Source organism: Beta vulgaris, chromosome 9 (genome assembly GCF_026745355.1).
Source record: "Beta vulgaris subsp. vulgaris cultivar EL10 chromosome 9, EL10.2, whole genome shotgun sequence".
Lineage (NCBI taxonomy): Eukaryota > Viridiplantae > Streptophyta > Magnoliopsida > Caryophyllales > Amaranthaceae > Beta > Beta vulgaris.
Genome location: NC_079210.1, coordinates 1,148,043 through 1,171,186, shown reverse-complemented (window position 1 = coordinate 1,171,186; position 23,144 = coordinate 1,148,043). Strand labels below are relative to the sequence as shown.

General features: G+C 31.9%; 1 protein-coding gene across 1 annotated transcript; it reads left to right on the top strand.

Annotated features, from left to right (window-relative positions):
• The first annotated feature begins 9,289 nt into the window (after positions 1-9,289).
• LOC104902570 (serine carboxypeptidase-like 34) lies at positions 9,290-21,526 on the top strand. The gene is made up of 10 exons (XM_010690382.4): positions 9,290-9,688; positions 15,653-15,763; positions 16,096-16,191; positions 16,322-16,414; positions 16,619-16,707; positions 17,573-17,878; positions 18,549-18,685; positions 19,461-19,553; positions 19,864-19,969; positions 21,124-21,526. Exons 1-10 carry the CDS (start codon positions 9,382-9,384, stop codon positions 21,271-21,273), a joined length of 1,488 nt encoding a protein of 495 aa, XP_010688684.2. The 5' UTR covers positions 9,290-9,381; the 3' UTR covers positions 21,274-21,526.
• The last annotated feature ends 1,618 nt before the right edge of the window (positions 21,527-23,144 follow it).

The following is a 23,144-nucleotide window of genomic DNA, read 5'->3' as shown; positions in this document are numbered from 1 at the left end:
CAACATCCATAAATAAAGTACCATAGACTGTTGAATCGGAGTTTTCTGTTAAAGAATATACAGATCACATTCAGCAAAACTTCCAAAAAGCTAAACTGTCTTAAAGTAAGAAGGTACAGTGTAAAGATATTCCATGCAGACAAATGAAACCCATGAATATGAAAATGTATATGCCATCCAAATGAAATCCTTGAAGAAAAAGCAACTTTTTGGGACCATTCTACTTTTACTGTTGCAACCAATTTGTGAATTTGGTGACTCTCTTTCTCATTTTGCCCCCATTTTCATGGATACAAGACTACAACTTTGGGGTCCTATTTTCTCTTTCTGTGCTTTATTCTCCGTCGTCATGCACATGTCAATTAGTGTCTGCTCGCATGCTTCAACAGCATTTAAAACAAAATACACTATACAGCTATGTGTGTACACTAGAATCTTACAAACTACTAGTCTATGTCTAGTTCAAAGGTTGGGTATAAAGCTAAACAGTCCAAAAATCTATAGGTCTAAAAAGGCCTATTTTCCAGCACAGTGAATGCCCCAACATATTGTTGAGATGAGGATTCGAACTATAGGAAATGTCCTGGAATTTGGGATGGTACTCCACTGAGCTACTACTTCTCCTTCATACAACTACCTATATATTCCATCTATCTTTCAAAGAATTGTCTATTTGCTTTTTTTTTCAAAATCAAACTTTACAAAATTTGTGTTTGAATTCACATCAATATAAATTGTCATGTGAGATTTTGTTAGACTCATCTTAATATATATTCTCAATTTTTTTTTAATTTCTATAATTTGAAACTATTACACCTGGGTAGGGGTGTGCACAAACCAGTCCGGTCCTCGGTCCGCAAAAATTCCCGATTTCGGGTTTTCGGTCCGGTCGAAACCCGGAAAATTTCAGTCTGGATCGGTTGGATCGAAATTTCTATTATTTTAGTAAAAGAAAGTTTATATGTTAAAAAAAAAGTTTAAAAGGTAGAAATTTAAAAACCTACTATTTATTACTTTAGATTATTGTTATTAAAAATATTAATTTTTAATATATCTAATTATACATTTAAATAAAATAAAAAAGATTTTTTTAAAAAAATATAGATTCCGGTCCAGATTAGAAAAATTTATGATCCAATCCACCGTTCTTGCCGGTTTCATCTGATCCGGTCAAACCCGAGAATAAGCAATTAGTACTTTATGATAATGTAGTACCAATCATTTTAGAGCAAGTTCAACATCGCTCAAACTCTACATTTTCCGATCAACCCAAGCTTGAACTAGATTTTCGGGTTCGACATGAGTTCGAGTTCGAGTTTAAACTTGGTTCTTTGAAATCAAACCAAACCAAATCATGTTAGAATCTGATTCTGCTCGATCCCTATCTAAAGTTTCTGTTTATAGTGTCATCGTAATTTCATATTTCCTCCGCTTTTTTATAGATGCTACATTTCCCTTAAATGGAAATGTCATAATAGATGCTACATACCATAAATGGATTCCTTTTCACCATAAAAATCTTAAAATACTATTAAAAAGTTGTTGGTCCCCCACCTTCTCTTTTAAAATACTCATACTTTTTCCTTAACAAATGGTTTTTTATTCAAAAAGTGGTGGTCCCCTACTTTCTCTCTCTACCTTTCTTAAAAGTAAAAGTATTGGGTCAGACCGTCTGACCCAATACTTTCCGTCGGACGGCAAGTTCTCTTCGCCGACATCAACAACGTGGACTATGGCTTTCGGCGTGATCTTGTCTCTGTAGGCCTCGCCTCGCCGAATGGATTCGCCCCTTTGGACTTCCCTTCAGTAGCATTACTCTCCCCTCCATTATTACCACTCACAACAGGTAAAGTCCTAGGCTGCAAATTCAACCTCGGCCTTCCACTTCCATTCCCATTACTCTCTCTCTTTCCCCATGTATCACCCTCAACACCATTACCAATTCTATCATCTCTCTTCCTGGACCAAGTATCCGAATCCGGCCCTGACCCATTAGAATAAGATTCAAAGCCCATTCTTCTCTCTCTTACTGGAGCAGCAACAAAAGCTCTTATTAGAAGCCCAATTATCAACCTCATCAGCCTACTAGAATTAAGAATCCAAGTTACTTTCATTTAGACTAACTGAAAAAAATGAAGACTAACTGAAAAAAATGAAGACTACCTGAAAAAAAATAAAGACCAACTGAAACCCAAGTAAGTCTAACTGAAGCACAAGAACCAACTGAAAAAAAAAAGAAGACTAACTGAAAAAAAATGAAGACTACCTGAAAAAAATAAAGACCAACTGAAATCCAAGTAAGTCTAACTGAAGCACAAGAACCAACTGAAAAAAAAAAAAAAGACTAACTGAAAAAAATGAAGACTACCTGAAAAAAATGAAGACTACGTGAAAAAAAAAAAAAGACCAACTGAAACCCAAGTAAGTCTAACTGAAGCACAAGAACCAACTGAAAAAAAAAAAGACTAACTAAAAAAATAAAGACTACCTGAAAAAAAATGAAGACTACCTGAAAAAAATAAAGACCAACTGAAAGCCAAGTAAGTCTAACTGAAACACAAGTGCTTCTAACTGAAGTCGTCCGACGAGAATATTGTGTCGGACGAGTCAGACACAATACAAACTCTTCTTAAAAACCTCCCACTTTCTCTATGTAGCAAGAATAAAAACACGGAGGAAGTATATAGTAAGTTCATAATTATAAGATCGTATCATACATAATTTTTGCGATCAATGTATTTGTTTATCTAATCATGTACTAAAACTACGTTGAAAAGCATAAAATCAATACATCAAAGATCCCAAATTCAAGAAATCTGAACAGCTAGATGTTGCTATAATCCTGAATATCGGGGGAAATTAAATATGCAGGTGATAGGACTATATGAGCAATATTTGGGAGGACGAGGACTAATTATTGCCACAATTGCAAGATTTCTTTTTCATGCACTAACTTCTTTAATTTTTTTTTGGAAGCTTACCTATTTCTTTGGTCATTGTCATTCCTCTTTAAATTTTTTGGGGCCCCTTTGGGAACCCCGTGGTAAGATGGAGATCCCTGTTAGATCGAAACTTTTCGAAGGTTAAACCGATCTTGTTTGGTGACAGACACTTTGAAATAGAGATGGCAAACGGTGTAGGCCAATCCAACCCGCAGCTCGCCTCTTGGGCCGTGTGGGTTAAGCCCGCGAAAAGCCCGATCCAGCCTAATTCGAACCGTGAAATTGGTGTGTGGGTCGTAGGTCAGATTTTTTGAGCCCATCCCACAAAAGCCGGCTACCAAACCGCCCAGTCCGGTCCACAAAAATGGTCCAGCCCAGCCCAAGTAATTATTCAACCAAATTGTCTATATATTAATCAAATTGTGTATATATTAATCAAATTGCATATATTATAATGCAATCAAATTCAAAAATAATGAAATTATTCATTAATATTAATAATTGTATATATTTAATTTTAAAGATTTTATGTAACAATAATAAATGATTATATAACTTCGAAAAAATTATAATGCCGGCCCGTTAGGCCACGAATTGTGAAAACAAGCAACAGACCGGTGTGGGTCAAGATTTTTCAGCTCGTGGACCAATCCACCCAAACCGTGAATTTGATGGTCCGAACCTAGATCGTGAAATCTCAACCTAAACCCACTAGGGTCCACGGAACAGCCCGTCCAGCCCGCACAAGTGACCATCTCTACTTTAAAAATGGGTTAATGGTAAAGGAAAACCCTCTTCTAAAATATTGACGATTCCTCTTTCAATTGGTATCTTCCTATTGCATCACCAAGCAAAATAATAAAAATCAAATTTTGACCAACAGTCCACATTATACAGGTCACAAATCAAGGTATGGCGACGTATAAAATGGCGACATATTTGGTTTTCAAAGGTTGCAATTCAAAGCAATTGACCATATTAACGTAGGATACCCCACTTTTATATTTACTGAATATTATTATTCCTACCATATTTACTGTAAATCATTATCATTATTATATATTAACGCATGACTAACTATTTTGCTTGATTTCATTAATTCACAATGTATTTGAAACTCTTTTTCCGCTTGTTACTCCAAGTTATTGTAATTTATATTGGTGTAAAAAATAATAATAATAATAGAAGTACACTAATATGTCCTCAACTTCACTCTATTTGTCCGATTGAATCGTGGGTTGACTTCAACGTATCAAGCATGAGCATTATATTCCCTTCATTTTACAAATTGAGGACATTTTTTTGGTGTAGATAGAGTTGCAAGGACAAATGATGTAGGCGGATTTTGATCTTAAGTCTTAGACACCACCTCTTAAAACTTTAACTAACAAATTAAAAGCATTAAGAAGTCTCTCTAGATCAATTTTAATGTGTTTTTTTTTTTTTTGAATTTACAGATGAAGGGAGTATTTTTTATTAAAAAAATATTGATTTACAATTACGAATACATTAGATTTGGATTTTTCTATTACTTTTTTCGGATTAAAGAAAAAAATAATGAAACATTCACTTTGAAATTTGAACTAATGATTCTTATGAAACTAGCTATTAAGAAAAATTAGAAATCTATTAAACTTGATTAGGATTGTATTGCTTTTTTTTCTTTTTGGCAAAGGATTAAATTGTTTTGAATAAGCTAGCTAGCTCACATTGTACTTGACAAGGATTTCTTAATTATGGAAAGATAAATCTCTATTTTATAAGTGAAGGAGGGAGAAAGGTGCTTACTTATACAAAAAGTTTGATCTATCCTTAATGAACTTAAATGGTCATGAATAATCTTTTCTTCTTATTTATCATATACGTCCTCTGTAACTAGGAATGGCAATGGGTCAGACTTGGACCGGATTATGCATAATCCGACTCCGACCCTACAAGAAGTCGGATTTTAAATCTGAGTCTGACTCCGACACCGGACTCCAATAATCCGAGTCCGACCCGACATAAAATTCGAATATCCGAGTCCAACTCCGATCCGACTTAAAATCCGACCATCCGACTTAATATCCGAGCATCCGACTCCAAATCCGATTAGACTTATTTTTCTGTCCATTTTTTATAAAAAAAATAGTCTTCTATAATACAATAATCTAATCATTATAATTTATTCTTATAATCATATGGAAATCCTATATAGTACAAATAATTCAAGTATTACCATTATTTAAAACAATGATTTCTTCAATGGAAAAATCCTATATAATACAGTTGGCTGAAAGTCGAAGTCAGGTTATACATAAATTATACATTAACATAAATAAGAAAAAAAGACTGATTGACTCAAAGTCGGAGTCGGATTCGGATGTCGGATTATCTTTATTATATAAGGGAATGGGGAAGCAATGGTGTCCTCTTTTGAAATGCCTATTTTGCCCTCCTTCCCATTCTAAATTACAGTTTCACTTACAAATCAAAGGGGGCTTCAAACAAAGATACCAAAAATATAATTATAATAATCATTCACAAGTCAACTAAAATCATAAAATTGCATAATTTACGTTGTGCAAATCACTAAAATGAGGAAACTTTATAAAAACTTAAAAATTCACTTACAAACTACAACCTATGAAAAAATTGACTTGAAATCAAAGTGTCCACTTTCTTTACAATTTATGAAGTACTGTACTTAATTCAAAAATCAACTAAAAAATTATAATATTAGAAATCATAAATAAATTCAATAAAATTTCTATTTTGTTCATAGAATTTAACTTTGAAAAGTAAACTAAACCAATCAAATTTTGCAACTAAAAACAATTATACTTTGTATGTCTAATGTTCAAATTTTGACTCTTATGCCGAAGAAAATTGAGTTTCTGTTTTGAAAAAAATTCAAGCACGCATCGCGTGCAAAAAATTCTAGTTTTATGAGATCCTACTCCGACCCTCCTCCGACTCGGAGTCGGACTTTTTAAATGGAGTCGGAGTTGAATTACTTTTTTGTCGAAGTCAACTCGGATTTTTTCCTTCGGATCGGAGCGGACTAGGGTCGGATTCGGACTGGATTGCCATCCCTATCTGTAACAAAATAGATGTTACACTTTTCAAATCACACTTTTCTAGGCAATTTTTTGAAAAGGAAAGAGATAAAGAAAAAAAGAATGCCATGATAGTAGAGAGATAGACAGAGATTGTTGCCTAAAAAGGAAGTGTAACATCTATTTTGTTACAACCATATATAGAAAGTGTAACATCTATTTTGTTACGAGGATTTATATTGAATGAACAAGTTAACAATGGAATTGAGTTTGAAATTTGAATTAAATATTAAATTAAGTAGAGTGATTTACTCTTCTTACATATGTGTGAAAAACTCTGATCTAAAATTATTGATGGACGTATACAATCAGAACAAATTAAAAAAGTAAAAACTTGAATTTCATATTAATAATTATATTGATAATATTTTAAAACCTAAATGTTATTTATTATTCGGTAATCTCTCTATTATATAAATCAAACTCTTCTACTTTGTTAATATTCAATGATTGAACATGATAAACAAATTTTTCCACTTTATTTGAGTACGAGCTTTTTTGCTTTATATTTCATTTTCTCAATATTGTATTTGAATAAAGATGAACAAAAAACTAGAAACACTACAAATCATTGATTTAAGAAAAACATATCAAAAAAATAAAATTAATTATAAATGTTTGTTCGAATCAAAAAAATTGTAACACTGATAAATAACTAAGAAAAAACGTTAATATGACTCGCACGCATAGCTTGCAAAAAAATTCTACTTATTAATGGAAAGTCATACGACATTTATAATCAGTACCTTCTCATTCTTTAAAGACTTTCATACTTTCAGTTAAAATTTGTTTTCAAGATCAGATATTCTCCTTTTATTTTCTTCCTTATTTGGTAAAGATTTTCTTACACTACTTTTCCATAATCATTGGACCCACATAATTCTATATCATTTCACATCCACATTTTCTCTAATCGTTTAACAGCGTGTCTTGTGTGTGGCCGGCCACATGCGAAATTACAGGTGTGGCCGCGCGCGCAACATCTTCAGCTCATTTTCAAATGGTCATATCTCACTCGTTTCTCATCGGAATCAAGCTTTTGACCAGGCGTTGGAAAACTATCGAGCCAATTCATCTCCAACTTGAATCTTTCCCAAAATATTAAGTGTGCTGTGAGATATGACCCCTTTTGAAGTTGACCCTTATGCACAAACACTTATAAACAAATGGAGTTACTTTTATGAAAAGATGGGGTTACTCTTATGACCAAATGGAGTTACTTGTATGAGTATGTGGTTACTTTTAACAATAAATGGTGTCACTCCTATAAAGAAATGTGGTTACTATTATAAGCAAATGCGGTTACTTTTGTGGACCTTTGGGGTTACTCGTATGATTAAATGAGGTTACTCGTATGATCTATTGAAGTTACTTGTATAAATAAATGAGGTTACTAGTATGAATTAATTGGATTACTCATAAGACTAAATGAGGTTACTTATAAATTAAATGACATGACTAGTATGAATTAATTGGGTTACTCATATGATAAAAATGGGGTTACTCATATAATAAAATGAGGTTACTTTTGTGAATAATTAGGGTTACTTGATCAAATAGGGTCATCATATGAATATTAATAAGGTTAATATTGTGAACTAATGAGGTTACTCGTATGAAAAAACGAAGTTACTTTTGTGAACAAGTGAGAGGTTACTCTTTTGAAGAAATGAGATTACTAATCAATGTACTTTTATGTATGAATGGGGTTCTATCTCTCTCCTCTCCTAAATCCCTTTACTAACACCTTACGTTTCATTTAAAACAGAATTAAGGAAGTAGAGTATATATATTTTTATCTAGAAAATACTTAAACATCTTAATTTCCTGATAAAAAAAAATCTCAATTACCACCTCCCTAGCCAACATAATACACTACTCCAACGGTTTGCCAAGTCCTATTCTATTGGACGTGAACTAGCTAAATGAAACTGAACTAAAAATGTGAGAAAAATTTATTTGAAGTGAATTAAATTTGTAATTCAAACATCCGAAGTAAATTTCCATTAATTCGGTTTAAAAAAAGTGTCTAAGCACTAACCATTTCATCCCCAACTTTTACTTGTTACTTTATAAAATATTAGGAATTTTTTCCTTGGATAATGCAAAATTGGGTTTTAATTCCCAAAATATGCCAAAAAAACTAAAATTCCCTGCGTACCGTCCACGTAGGACGGCACGCGAGAATTTTTTTTTTTAGTAAAACCGCTACTTGCAGTAGCGGTTTACAAGTGCCGAGAATTTTTTTTTTTTTCAACTTAGGTAAAACCGCTACTCGGAGTAGCGGTTTATAAAAAAAAAAATAAAAAAAAAAATAAATTTTTTTTTTTTTTTTTTTTTTGTAAACCGCTACTCCGAGTAGCGGTTTATTATGAAAACTGCTATCTGCTTACATATTTTGCCCAGGGTAAACCGCTACTCCGAGTAGCGGTTTATATTTATAAACCGCTACTCCGAGTAGCGGTTTATATTTATAAACCGCTACTCCGAGTAGCGGTTTATATTTATAAACCGCTACTCAGAGTAGCGGTTTATTTTAAAATTAAACCGCTACTTTGAGTAGCGGTTTTCGTGGGTTAAAACAAAAAAAAATAATTTTCTCGCGTGCCGTCCTACGTGGACGGTACGCAGGGAATTGTAATTTTTTTGGGCATATTTTGGGAATTAAAACCCACTTTTGCATTATCTAAGGAAAAAATTCAAAATATTAGCCATAACAAAATTAACTATTTGTATGTACACAAAGATATTAATTTTTAAACCAAAAAATCACTAAAAATCAGCTCTAACCAACAAAAAAAATTTAATTAAGGTGAAAGATAATATTCTTCAATAACATATCACATGTACTTCTAGGTAAACTTCACCCCTAATAATTATTCCAAAATATCGATCCCAATAATAATCATACTAATGCAGTACTATAAGATAACAAGAATATATCAAATAATACTTCTGAATCTTCCAAATTTCATCAGATAAGGTAATTTTATCATATAATATAACCCCAGAAAAATACAACAACATACCAAATAAAAAAAATATAATGAATTTAGAATTATCAACAACAAAAAAAAAAAAAAACATAATCTTCTAAAACAGCTAATATTACAGTTATTTCTCATCTGTCCCATTATCCATTCCTTAATTTCCTCATTTCTTAAATGCTTCACTTTATTCATTTTTTCTTAGCTTATATATATATATATATATATATATATATATATATATATACAATATTTTCCACTCACTATGCTTCTTATATAGGAAAAGTGTAAACACTATACAAGTTTTTAAGTTTTGAGAGAGAGGAGTTGTGTTTTTACTATAAGTCCATTATAATGGCTCTCTCTTGGAAATATTTTGCCTTCAATTTAGTCCTTCTCCTATGGCTTACAACCCAAACGATGGTTTGGGTCTCGGTTTCGGCGTCGGCGTCGGCATGGGGCGTTGGTTTGAGGCCGGAGGTGATGGCCGAGCAGAAGGCGGACCTTGTCGTCGGACTACCGGGGCAACCAGCTGTTAGCTTTAAGCATTATGCTGGTTATGTGAATGTTAATGGTAGTCATGGCAGAGCACTGTTTTATTGGTTCTTTGAAGCTGTTGATAATCCTCATAATAAACCTGTGCTTCTATGGCTTAATGGAGGTAATTATATCATACTAATCATCAAACTCTATTGTGCATAATCTTGTAGGCTTAGATAGCAATTTACTTCTCGTTTTGTTTTTTTTTATCTTTCTCACTTTCATATGTGCATCTCCACGTCTTTTAAGGTACTAATTATCATGAATCAAACAAGATCTCGCATGACTATATCTTTTCTTATAAATGGAGAAAAAGTTAGAAAATTCTGTATAAATATGAATAGTGTTAAAATTCTAGTGAGAATAATAAAAAAACAGGAATAATAGTTTATTAAATCAATCTAGCTAGCAAGTCTTTAATGAGACTGTCTCACGCTTTTATATCATGTGATTTAGAAAAGTGATTATTAAGGAATTGAGGAGATAATTTATTTTCGAACATGTTTCTGAAAATATTGGTATGTTTTATTAAATTTTATGTTACAACTCGTCGGTAAATTTGTTAAAAATCGATTTTTAATTATATTTAGAAAAATAAAACCTAAAATTACGATCCATGTTATTTTTTAGTGTTTAAAGCAGATAGTAAAAGATGTATATTTTTCGATAAATCGAAATATTATTGTATATCTAGAAAAAAAATAGTATCTTTGATACTTATATGCATAGCATAACAAATGAAGATAATTGAAACATGTTACTTATTAGTTTGTACCTTCTCTAGGAAAAAGCCAATACATTTCTTTAGACAGAGAAAATATTTTTTCTTTGGGATCGATCATGTTTAAGTACATGTTAGTTTGAGTCAAACATAAAAGTATATAATTATTATTAGTCCAAATAAAAACAAAGTTAGCCACTTTTTGATAGTAATAATACAATGGTTTTGCATTTTGTTACGTGGTCCTTGTAATAATGGCATGGCATGCATATATACAAATTTATATTGTCTTTATTCTCCTACTATCTAATTATTTCATTGTTAGGTTGAAACTCCTTTTCTGTCATTCATCACAATTTAGTTCATCTCTTATCAATCTTACCCTTCAATTATTTCATTTGTTGGGTTTCTTAGACTAATTATTTGACTCTTCTAGGGAAAATTTGTACCCTACCAACAAATCACTCTGTTGGGTTATTTCACTTAACAAAATCCAACCCCACATTTGGTTTAAAAATTTTCAAACTGATATGATAGAAGTTGTATATTGGACTAAAAATCACTTACAATTAAAATAATCATTTTTATTCTGTACAAATTATTAGAATAGTCAGTCTAATTTTAACATAAAATCAGACGAAATCCAATACTGGATTTTTCTAATAAGCCCATTTCATTTTACTCTAATCCAATACTATCTTAGTCATCCCTTGTCTTCTCCTTCCTTGTTTTCTCGAAGTAAAACAGACAATTTCAAAAAAAAATAACTTACCGAACGAATTAAACTAGTTACTTAATGGATTAAGCTAGTGACTGAATGAGTTAGAGAATATCATTACTGAATAGATTAAACTGGTCATAAAATAGATTAAACTGGTCCCTAAATAGATTAAACTAGTCACTATATTAAAAAAAAAAGTATCATGTTCTTTTCTTAATATTGGGCTTGGACCGTGCCTAATTTTAAACTAAAAGTGGGCGGTCTTTTACAAGACCAACTGTTTATTCTGAAATCAGACAATATATTGACGATAACGAATAGAAACTTAATTGTGTTAGTTTTCTAAATAACTATAATAAAAAACGATAACGAATAGAAACTTAATTATGTTCAAATTTTCTTTTTATCTAAATACAAAATCATAATAAAGTCAAGAGGATGCTTTCAAGTTATTAGTTGACTTCATCAGTAATTGGATAAATCCTGTTCTATCACTACCCCCAATACTACTAACTACTTTTGAGTTTTGTTATATTTTTTATAAGTATTTTTGGTTGTGCAATAAATAGTTGATAGTGAAATGAACAGTTGTTTGTTCAGTTATTGTATCATTTAATTCCTTAAGATCCTTCCTAGTTGCTACTTCCTCTCCACTTGTTGTTTCTCACCAACAAATAAGTGAAGTGAATAACACCAAATAACAGTCTACTGAATGTAAAATGTTCCCTTCTCAATTTGGTACAAGGACCAATAGGATTTACTCAACTACTGCCTCAAGTTTTGTAGGATAATAGCTCAATCATTTTTTTACACGTTTTCTTAAAAAAATTACTTTCTTCATTTCGTTTTAAATACAATAAAAAGATATTATTTGTAAGATATAAAATACTCATTTGTTGTATTTAAAACGAAATAGATGAAGTGTCTTATTTTTCTAGTACTCCTCGTAAACTATAGCCTATACGTAACTTGTATATAGGAGTAATTTAGTATTAGTAATAATTATCTGTTATATTTTATTTTTCCTAGTTGTTTTTCACAATTTCAAATGTAAAACTCAACTATGAATATCTCCAAATACATATGTATGAAAGTTTGAAAATAGATTGTAAAATAAATTTAACAAGATTACACGTAATAATATCTTTCCTTAAATGTCGAGGGGAGAATTTCATGGTGAATTATCTAAATTAAGTTAAGATCGCTGGAATGATATCTGAAACAACTTCAACAATGGCTGGAATGTGGTCCTTGTATATTAGTTAATTGAATAGGTTTCTATTGAATGAACATTTATTGTTACATTTTTTATTTTTTTTACATCTAAAATGCTCTTTATGATTCTACATCTGGAATGCTTGTTCTAGTTTTGGATTTATATCATAGAGCATAAAATTGTTTGTTTAGTTTTTAATAAAAATCTAAAAATTGGGTATGATCGATGTCACTTAATTTGTGGAGTGACCACCTTCATAAAGAGAAAAAAGTTCTAGCTAGAAACTGTCTCATAACAACTCGATATAATATACATATTAGAAAGCATTTGTTTCTTTATATATTGAGTCATTTTTTTAGAAACTTTTTGCATGTGACATCTTTTTTATAGTAAAATTATATCATGTGAGTTAGATTTGTTTTTAACAATAATATTTGTTTTTACTAATACATGTACCAAACTTTTAATAATAGGTTCTTCCTACTCAATTAAAATCAAAACTTCTTTTGTAATGTGTTCCTTTTTGTTCGTCCTATAGAGGTCTGTTCACTTTTTTTTTTTTAAATGGTTAGCTAATATTATGATATGACTAAAAACAAGTAAATGATTGTTTTTAGTATGAAATAAACTCAAAAATACAAAATTAAAAGGAAATTGGAGCAAACTTAAAAGAAATGAAATTAAAAGAGTATGATTCATCCTTATGTTGTGTCTGTATAAAGATTATCCCACTATGACAAGCAAATAGAATATAGTTGTAAGCTGAAGCCTGTAATTTGTAAGGCCTTTTAAGACCTGAAAAGTACAATGTCCTCTACTTCTTCCAACTTCCAAGCAACAAACTTGCTTCTTCTAGCTATATACTACCAAATTCAACATTATGATGTTTACCTTATTTTGTGAAATATGTCAAATTGACTGTCTTATAGGAGTGATAATATATCAACTTTCATATTTCATGCGTATCATTGAGGTTGAGGTGGTGAAGTAGAAACATCGCTTATTCGTTTCCCACCTCATATTTCTGAGGTCTAGGGATCAAACCTCATGAAATTCATTTGAGGATTTCCCTTTATCCCCGCTCAAGTGAGTCCCCGTCATCTTAACTTTAAAAGAGATGTCACTATTAAATTTCTATACTTATAAATTTGGGAATATGATGCTCATCATAGTCTTTATTTGGGTTATGCTATATGCAACCCTTAGGGTTGTATATAAGACATAAGTGCACTACTTAAAATGGAAATAAGTTGTGAGTTTATGGAAAAATTTTGCATCAACTGATGTAATAAATAATCAATTAATACAACTTATTTCCATTTTTAGCTTCTTATATACAACCTTTAGGGTTGCATTCCTGCATATAGCTTTTTCCTTAATGATAATCTATTATGAAACTAAGGTGACTAACCACAGGTTTTTAGAGTAGTTCAATCTAGCTAATTTACACTGCAAATCCTGCTTTTCATTAGGAAAGCATACAAACTTCTTTGTTGGTATATAAATTTGACTTCCTATATCATGCCTCTACTTCTTTGTTGGCATACATATGATATTAAGGCCTGTTTCACTTCAAGTCTACAATGATGAGTAAAAATCAATAATATTAGTAAATATGAGTTTCAATAAGCTTTAGTTTGCCAAAAAAAATCATATTCACGAAAAATCAGTTTTCTTCATAAAATATAGTTCCTGTTTCATTTTTTATGGTCAAATTATAAAATCTTTCACCAAATATTCTCATTGATATATACAAAAAAAATATACTCATTTGGGATCTTTTAGATTAGTCTTATGTGTAGTTTTAAATATCAACTTTTTAGAAAAATTATTAATATGTAAGTGAAATATATTGATGATCAAATATATGTGTTGAAAATCGTGTAAAATAAAACAAAAAGTATACTTTTTTTTTGATAATTTGTTGTGATTTTTATTTAAGTGCCCACTGGCTCATGAAACGGAAAGTATACTTTGTGATATATAATCTTAGAAGTCTGAACAGTAAAAATAAAGTGAAGTTAACTAAGCCTAAAAGTAATACAATACTATGTTGTACAGACACAAATTGAGTATCTACTCGGATACGGGTGTTCAAGTGTCCAACTCGGCTATTTTGTAGAAATAAAAGATAAGTTATTAGTTTACATGAAGTATCCAAGTGAAGTGTCGTGTTGGACACGACACCCGATTTTTGAGGTAAATGCAAGTGTCGGAGTAAGATAGGAGTTTTCCACCATTCTTCTCCTTAGTTTTGGTGTGGAATGTGACATGCAGTCTTATCAAAGTCACAAACTTCTCTAAATGGAGACAATACAGACAGTGTTGTGAAGAGTGGCCACAACTGAACTGACTACCAAGATGATATTATTCACTGTTATTCACTATTATTCACCACTTGTGCAGTGTGTCCAATATATCTGGATGCCATCTCTTTGTTAATTTTACCAATTTCTGTAGTCTAACCTGTCAATTATTATGCTTGGGACAAGTTGATGCCAAAACCAACCAACACTTTTTTTTTGGTTGAAAATGCCAAAATTATCTTTGGTCCCCCTTTCCTTCACGGCCCACTCTTTAGACTGGTAAAAATTTAACTTGAAAGATACATCTAAATTTATAGGCACCTCATAATGTCATGCTCACTCTTTATCATAGTACTCAATTCAATATATGAGCTAGTTTTTTTTTGTCCGAACGATGCCCCGAGTCAGTTACGATAAACAAATATATTATTATTTTAAAATTTTATAATTTATTTTGCTACTTTTCGTATTTTTTGTCCGTTATGTAATTGAAAATTTTATGTTATGACGTGAGAAGTTAAAAAATCTCAAAGATTTGTGTTTGAAAATGAATTGTAGTAAGAGAATTTGACATCAAAATTCTCTTGTTAGTTACGTAATAAGAGTTATAGAAATGTATATACTTGTTTAAGTCTTTCTAATTAAGTATATTTATTATAGACTTTATCATATTTTATTTAAAATATTAGACAATAAAACCATAGTATATTGATGGTTAAGCTTTTAGTTTTCTTTTCAAAATTAGTTCTCACATACCCGTGAAACTTGATATTAAGGATATGACATGTCTTCATAGAATTGTCCTTTTATAATACTTCTTTCGCTTCGAATTACTTGCTACATTTTGAAAATTTCAATATTTATGAATGAGGTTTGATCGTGCATTATTTACTATTAGATAAAACTAAATGTTATAATGTAATATGTTGTTGGATTCGACTCAATAATATTTTATAAAATTAATTATATATTTTATAGTAATAGTCAAAATAGTATATCGACAAGTTTGAAAGTCAAATGTAGCGAATAAAAAGAAACAAAAGAAGTATATGAGAATTTAACAAATAGTCGAGTGTTAATTGTTAATCCACTAAATACAAACTGGTTTTGGTTGTATATAGGTCCTGGATGCTCTTCAGTTGGTTATGGTGAAGCAGAAGAATTAGGCCCCTTCTTCCCTAAGAAAGGAAGCAAACCATCTTTAAAACTCAACAAATTTGCGTGGAATAGAGGTACCAATCAATGACAGTTTCGTTTCCATGCCAAAACTACTAATCTGCAGAAAGTGCACACGTCTGTATGGTGAGAAACGAGCACACATGTATATGACTAACAAGTCAAATGTACATGAGTAATATGACTAACAAGTCAAATGAACATATTTACATCTCTGTTAATATATGTTCATTTGTATTGGTGATCATAACCTAGTGCTTGATATTCATCCTGCACACCTGATTCACTATACGGAAGTGTGGTTCTACTAAATTGCACAAAACTACAAAGAAAGAGGTGGATTTTTACCAATATTAAATGACACTGACAATTTGGTTCATTTTTTCAGCTGCCAATCTGTTATTTTTGGAGTCTCCAATTGGTGTTGGATTTTCTTACACCAATACTAGCAGTGATATCAATGAGCTTGGTGACACTTTTACAGGTGATTGATTTGATTAAACGTGTGCATTAAATGTTCTTAAAAAGCAAAAAAAAAAAAAAAAATGTGTGTATTAAATGTAATAGATTCAATGTATTGCCTAACTCTCTTTTCTTTTTGTTAATTCAATCAGCAAAGGACTCTTATACTTTCCTTGTCAACTGGTTTACAAGATTTCCACAATTTAAGTCCAATGAATTTTACATTGCTGGAGAAAGTTATGCAGGTAACTATGTTACTTGGACTTTTCGTTTTACTTCAAGTGTTCAAACATGGGTACGGACAATTTGACACTTCATTTTTGGCCAAACTCATGGATAAATGATGTATTTGTGTTTCACATAAGTACCCGTCTACGAGTAACGTGTGTTTATATTACTCATGAGTGACATGTATTGAGACTTTGCTTGTTTTGAATATTACTTTTCAGGACACTATGTTCCACAGCTTGCAGAGGTCATCTTTGACAGTAACAAAAAGGCTTGCAAGGAAAACTTCATCAATTTCAAAGGTTTTATGGTAAGCTTCATATTATCTTCTTCTTTGGATACAAAGTTCGAGAGAAAGGACAACTTAAGCGAATGATTGAGGCCCCAGGAATAGATTTATATACTATCACGCCCCCTCATGCAAGAGCCTTTTGGACTTGAAGTGTGGATGCAGCACAGGTCTCCTTCATACCTGGCGCTAAATATTCCACTGAGAATGGCTCTTGATCCTATGATGAAGGACCAACTCAACCAAAAGCTTAAGCTGATGGTTCAAGCCCCAGGAATAGATTTATACTCTATCACCAAACTCATCTGTGCTTATGAGAGATTAGTTTCAACATAGGGTATGTACAGTATATTTATATGTCATAACAAAGAGAATATACCAAAGAAAAGTATTTCATGTTACAAGAAATACAAAACATCCAAGATTAGGAAAGTGTCATAGCTAAAAAGACTAGGGAAGTACATCACTAAAAGAATCAGACTAATAACAAAGTAGTGTTGAACAAAAACTTTAACAATATGTCTTGTGTAAATCAGGTTCATTATAATGTATACAACAGGATTAATTATCCATCTCAAATCACATAAAGGTCTTTCATAAAGAATGATTTTCTTGCAAGTTATCCAAATTTGACATTATAACGATAGCAAATGAGAGAAACTAGTTATCCTAGACTAGATAGGACGAAGGTTAAGGCTTTGTTTTGGCGAAATTGGTTCATGTTTACTTAATTGCTAGAGCGATTAAACCCAGTTGTATAGTACACCTGTTGTGTAAAAATTCTTATTGAAAGAAAAACAAGTGGAAGTGTAGAAGTTTATGCAAAGAAAAAGGGACAAATGAGGCGCATATATAAGTTATATGCTAACTAAAAATGGGTGTGCAGATTGGAAATGCACTGTTGGATGATGAAACAGATCAGACAGGAATGATCGATTATGCGTGGGATCATGCTGTTATATCAGATAAAGTTTACAGAGATGTGAAGAGAAAATGCAACTTCAAACTTAAGAATGTATCTGATGATTGCAGAGTTGCACTCGACGAGTATTTTGCAGTTTATGATCTGATAGACATGTACAGCTTATATACACCTGATTGTGCTCACAATTTTACTGCTACTGTAAGCAATAATAGCAGGAGGCAGCTACCTGCCATCAAAGGCATTGCACCGCACTTATTCTCCAAATTTGTAAGTCATTTTTTCCCTTTTCATTAATTCAGTTCGAACATTAGAATGATCGAAACTATTGCAAAAACTGTGAGCCTGTGAGGAAAAAGAAATCGATTCTAACAGATTCGGCTGTCAGAATAACCGGATACAAACTGAAGCCATGAAGATGAACTGATATATACTTGCTCTGCCTCTGGCCTACTTTACTAACTTGTGGACAAAGTTAGAAAAGTTTTACTAGTAGTTTTCATCAATATAACTAAGTAGAATCTCCTTAGATATGTTCCAATGAGTAATATCAATATATGGTCAACTTTCTATAACTTTTACTAGTATGTTAGATAATGATATTAATGGTTAAAAATGTACGTTAGAGATTGTAAAAAATGCATACACCGTGTCAGAATAGTTGAGCCAGGATAGTGTATCGATATATGTTCTGTAAGGAGAATCCTTCGAAGGGTAAAAGGCATCCCCGCCCCCAAATATTTTCTAGTAAGGTTTGATCTTGCGACCTTAAGATTATGAGGAATACCTGGCCAATTACTACTTCATTGCAGTTTATGATAACACTCTTAGACTCCATTGTAAAATGCATGAGATAGCTGTAATTTTAGTGATAAATTTCGTCAATAACATGTAAATTTATGTGATTTCTTTTAATTGATAGACATACTTGTGTTTACAGGAAAGATGGCACAAGAGGCCTGCAGGATATGATCCTTGTGCAGATCATTACACGGATGTATATCTAAACAGACCGGATGTTCAAGCAGCCCTTCATGCCAATGTCACCAAAATTCCTTACGCCTGGAGCCATTGCAAGTAATGACTGAATCCCTGTTCTTTCTTACAAAATCTTCTATTTTTTTCCGAAAAACTGACATGAATAATCCTAACCGAACTATCACTCTATCTTTCTAAACTAATCCATCCCAATATTGTTATTCAGGAAATAGGCTATGTTTAGTTCACCTGAAATTTTTTGATCTGAACTTATCTGATTTGATCTGAACTTATTTTTTCTGATCTGATCTGAACTGATTTGATCTGATTTACAAAAATCTAATCTTTTTGATTTTTCTCAATATATAAGAAAAAATATAGTCATGTGGGATCTTGTTTGATTCGTCTCAATGAGTACTTTATTAATATTTAATTATTATAATTTTTACTAATATGTAATGAAAGATATTTAATAGTAATAATGATTTTTAAATATAAGCATGATCTGAACTGATCTAATCTGAACTTATTTTTTCTAATCTCATCTGGTTAGTTTTAAATAAGCAAAAATAAGGTGAACTGAACATAACCATAGTCTTAACTTTAGATAGACCTCAAAATAATAACTCTTTTTTCCTTGTCTTTGTTAAACCATACATGGGTCTCTGATATGAAAACTAATAATTGAGAAAATCCTCCTGAACATTGTGTATTCTTACAATATAATCAAAGTTGCGACTGTTTTGAGAAGATAGGTGAAAGTTGAAACTTTTAACGCCAATTTTTCCTTTCTTTAGTCTATCAAGATATAGACAATAATAATCTTGAACCTCTTTGTAATAATTCATCTTTTACTTGGTTATGATATGAACAGTGACAACATAACATTTTGGGGTGATGCACCATCCTCTATACTTCCTACTATAAAGAAGCTTATTGCTGGTGGAATTCGGATATGGGTTTTCAGGTAAGTCCATCATCTACCAAAAACTCCATTTTTAGTAATCTACTAGAAATCATTTACTTAATGTTTAGGCATACAATCATATTTAGTACCAGTGTTATTCTGAAACCTTCATTTACCTCAAAAATGGGATGTCATGTCTTGTCGTGTCACGACACTTTACTTGGATACTTCATTTTAAACTAAAAACTTTACTTTTTCTACAAAATAGCCGAGTCGGATACTTGGACATCTGTATCCAAGTAAACACTCAATATGTGTAGTTTAGTACAATATCAAACCATATAATATTTGACAAGAACATAATTTACAGTGGAGATACTGATGGGAGAATTCCAGTGAGTGCAACAAGATTAACTCTCAGAAAGCTTGGCTTGAAGATAAATCAAGATTGGACACCTTGGTATAGCAAGAAACAGGTATGCTCAGTGTAGCAATTACACAAACTTTTACTATGCTTAGTAGGCTCTGTTTAATTTAACATGTAAATATATATTTACTAGAAGTATGTTTTAATCAGTATTAAGAAATTCATTTTTATTAGCTCGGTAAAAATAAGTTCGGGCAAAAAAAATCCAACTGAAATTAAGTTTTAGGCAAGGCCTTGTTTACTTCAAACTGAAAGATACTTAGTTTTGATCAAGAAAAACCACTATCAATTAGTTCAAAATCAGGTTTGTGATGTGAACTACATAAGAGAGACCACTAGAGAAAGTAGAACTAGTTTTTTTTTTTGGTGTAGATGGGTGATGAACCTTATACTGCACAGTAGGAGTGTCAATGATGCGAGTCGAGTTCGAGTTTGAGCTAGTTCGACTTGACTTGTTAGCATTTCGAGTTGAGTTCGAGTTTGAGCTAGTTCGACTTGACTTGTTAGCATTTCGAGTCGAGTTCGAGTTTGAGCTAGTTCAACTTGACTTGTTGGCATCTCGAGTCGAGCTTGAGTTGAGTTGGGATTACTTCAAGAGTTTTTGACCGAGCTTTGACCAAGTCGAGTTTTGACCGAGTAAATTTCGAGTTTGCAAGTGTCTCAGGTTAAAAGCGACCCTAAGGTAGAAAAAATGTTGAATTTAGGCATTTTGCTATTGATAATTGAGTATTCGAGCTTCTCACGAGTTTTCAAGTCAAACTCGAGTCTGATTCGAGCTCAATGAAGTCGAGCTTTTACGAAATTTTGAAATCTCGAGTAGCTCGTGAATTGTCTCGTCTCATTTACACTTCTACTGTGCAGTTATATAGACGAGATTCAATTCTAGATGTTGCGTACCACCCCATTGACCACAAGACTTTACCAACTAAGCTAGATCGAACTAGTTTTAATTAGTAACAAGCAGTTTCAATTAGTAAAAAGAAATTTTTACAATTATCAGTTCTATTACTAAAAGTAATTGGAATTTACTAAGAATCATGTCAGGTGAACAGGGTTGTTAGTAAAATCAGCTTGACGATTTAAATTCAACCTAAAATAACTTGACTCGAGAGTAACAAGCTAATGATATTTAATGTTTTAATACAACTTATATCTGCATTAATAATTTTATAATGATCTAAGTTTCAACATTTGATTTTTTAGGTGGGTGGATGGACCATATCCTATGATGGACTAATGTTTGTCACAATTAGAGGTGCTGGCCACCAAGTTCCAACTTTCAAGCCAAAGGAAGCCCTTTTGATGCTCAGACGTTTCCTTGCAAATCAAACAATGCCATCTAAAGCATTTTGATGATTACAATCATATGCATAATCTTCATTCCACAACCTTGCATAAATAGGAATAATTTGAGTTCAATTTTTTGGCTGATCAAAAGTTGATCAAGATAAAAGAACCTGTTGATATTTGTTTAGGTTTAAGAACATACCAAATATCATTTTATTGGATGGTCTAATTGCTAATTGTAAAGCATTCTTTAGTTTTTACACACAAAAAAAGATGATAAAGGAGCAATAATACATGGAAAGAAGTTTGATCAATAATACTCCCTCTGTTTTTAATTAGATGCTTCATTTTGACTTTTGCGCTATTCACACACTCTACTTTGATCATATTTTATTTTGTGGATGTATAGAAACCAATATTAGCATATACATGATGTAGTTGAATTTGTCACGACGTACATTTTCAAAATATCATTTTTTTTATATTTTTTTCTACTAATGGATAATTAGAGACATTATTGATCAAATTTGTGCATTGACAAAGATATAAGTGAAAATGAAACATTTATTTAAAAGAATGGAATTTGAAATATGGGTGTTTGTATCTTCAAGCCAACTCATTTTTTTAGGCCCTTTTCGAGAACTACTTTGGTAAGAAGTATATTATTTCGCACAGAGTCATTGACCCAGAGATCCAATAAAGCTCTAGCCTCTCTTTTTTTATATTAAAATTTGTTTCAACCAAGATTTGAACCTTAATCTCTTAAAACTCAAATGAGAAAGAGTCGTTAAATTTCAGCCAACTCATATGGAGTAAAAGTTTTTGTCCCGGTTTATTAGGAGTATTCTTGTGTTTTTTTCTATTTGTCATTTTCTATTCTCTTCACTCTCCAAAAAACAAGGCAAAAACTATATGTTGTCAAAGACAGATATAAAGTTGGCACAACTGTTGATCTTGATCTAAAATAAATACAAGGATGCATTGTAAAGCAATTGACCAAACACTCAAACAGTGGGAACCCACGTTGATCTTTTTCCTCACTAACTTAACCGCTAAAATCAACGCTCAGATGTCCAACTTGCACTTTCTTTTACTGGATGACTGGATGTTGAAGCAACTTAACAACATGTTAACCAACTTCCAGTAATCATAGCCAGGTTGACTGATATCAGCAAAGTCAGATTTTGGTAAAAAGTTGACGCAAATTCTTGCATGAGATATTGTGTATATTGGAGTTTGCTGCTTGTTGATTCTTACTACACCTTTATTATACCTTCACTATCAGAATCCGTGTTTTTACCGATAGCATGTATTTGTTCGAAGACAAGAAAAAAGATAGGAAAAACTAATATCGACCGCTAAATGGGTCGGTAATTGTTGGTAACTACATACGTTATTGGTAATCAATTACCCCGACATTTTATCGCAATACTTACCTCTACATATGATTTTGAACAAAGCTAGCTCGGATGCATTTATTGTGTTGCTTTTATTAAAAGTAGATGTGATATGTGATACTCACTGGTGAAATAAAATGCAAGAGTTGGCAGTCAAAACAGCCTTAAAGGCTGCGTTTTTGGCACGCAACTCTTGCCGTAGATGGAAGGAGTTTTATTTTGTTTATACAGGGAAAAACTTTGAGAGTCATGTGGGAGTCCAATGGTTGGAGCTCCCACCTCCCAACCTTGAGGCTGGGGTTCAACTCTCATCAACCTCATATTTGGGGTGTTTGTGTGTATATTTGATTTTTGGTATAAATCCTCAATTCCAGTCTTTGGAAGTTTTCTTATGGGTTGGGATCCCCTTCTTACCCCTACTTCATGAGGGTTGAACCTGCTTTAACCAGTAAATTACCGAATTATAAAAATTACAGGGTAAAACTCCCATTTACTCTAAAGTCTCATTTACTCTAGAACAAAAATGAGAAAAGTTCAACT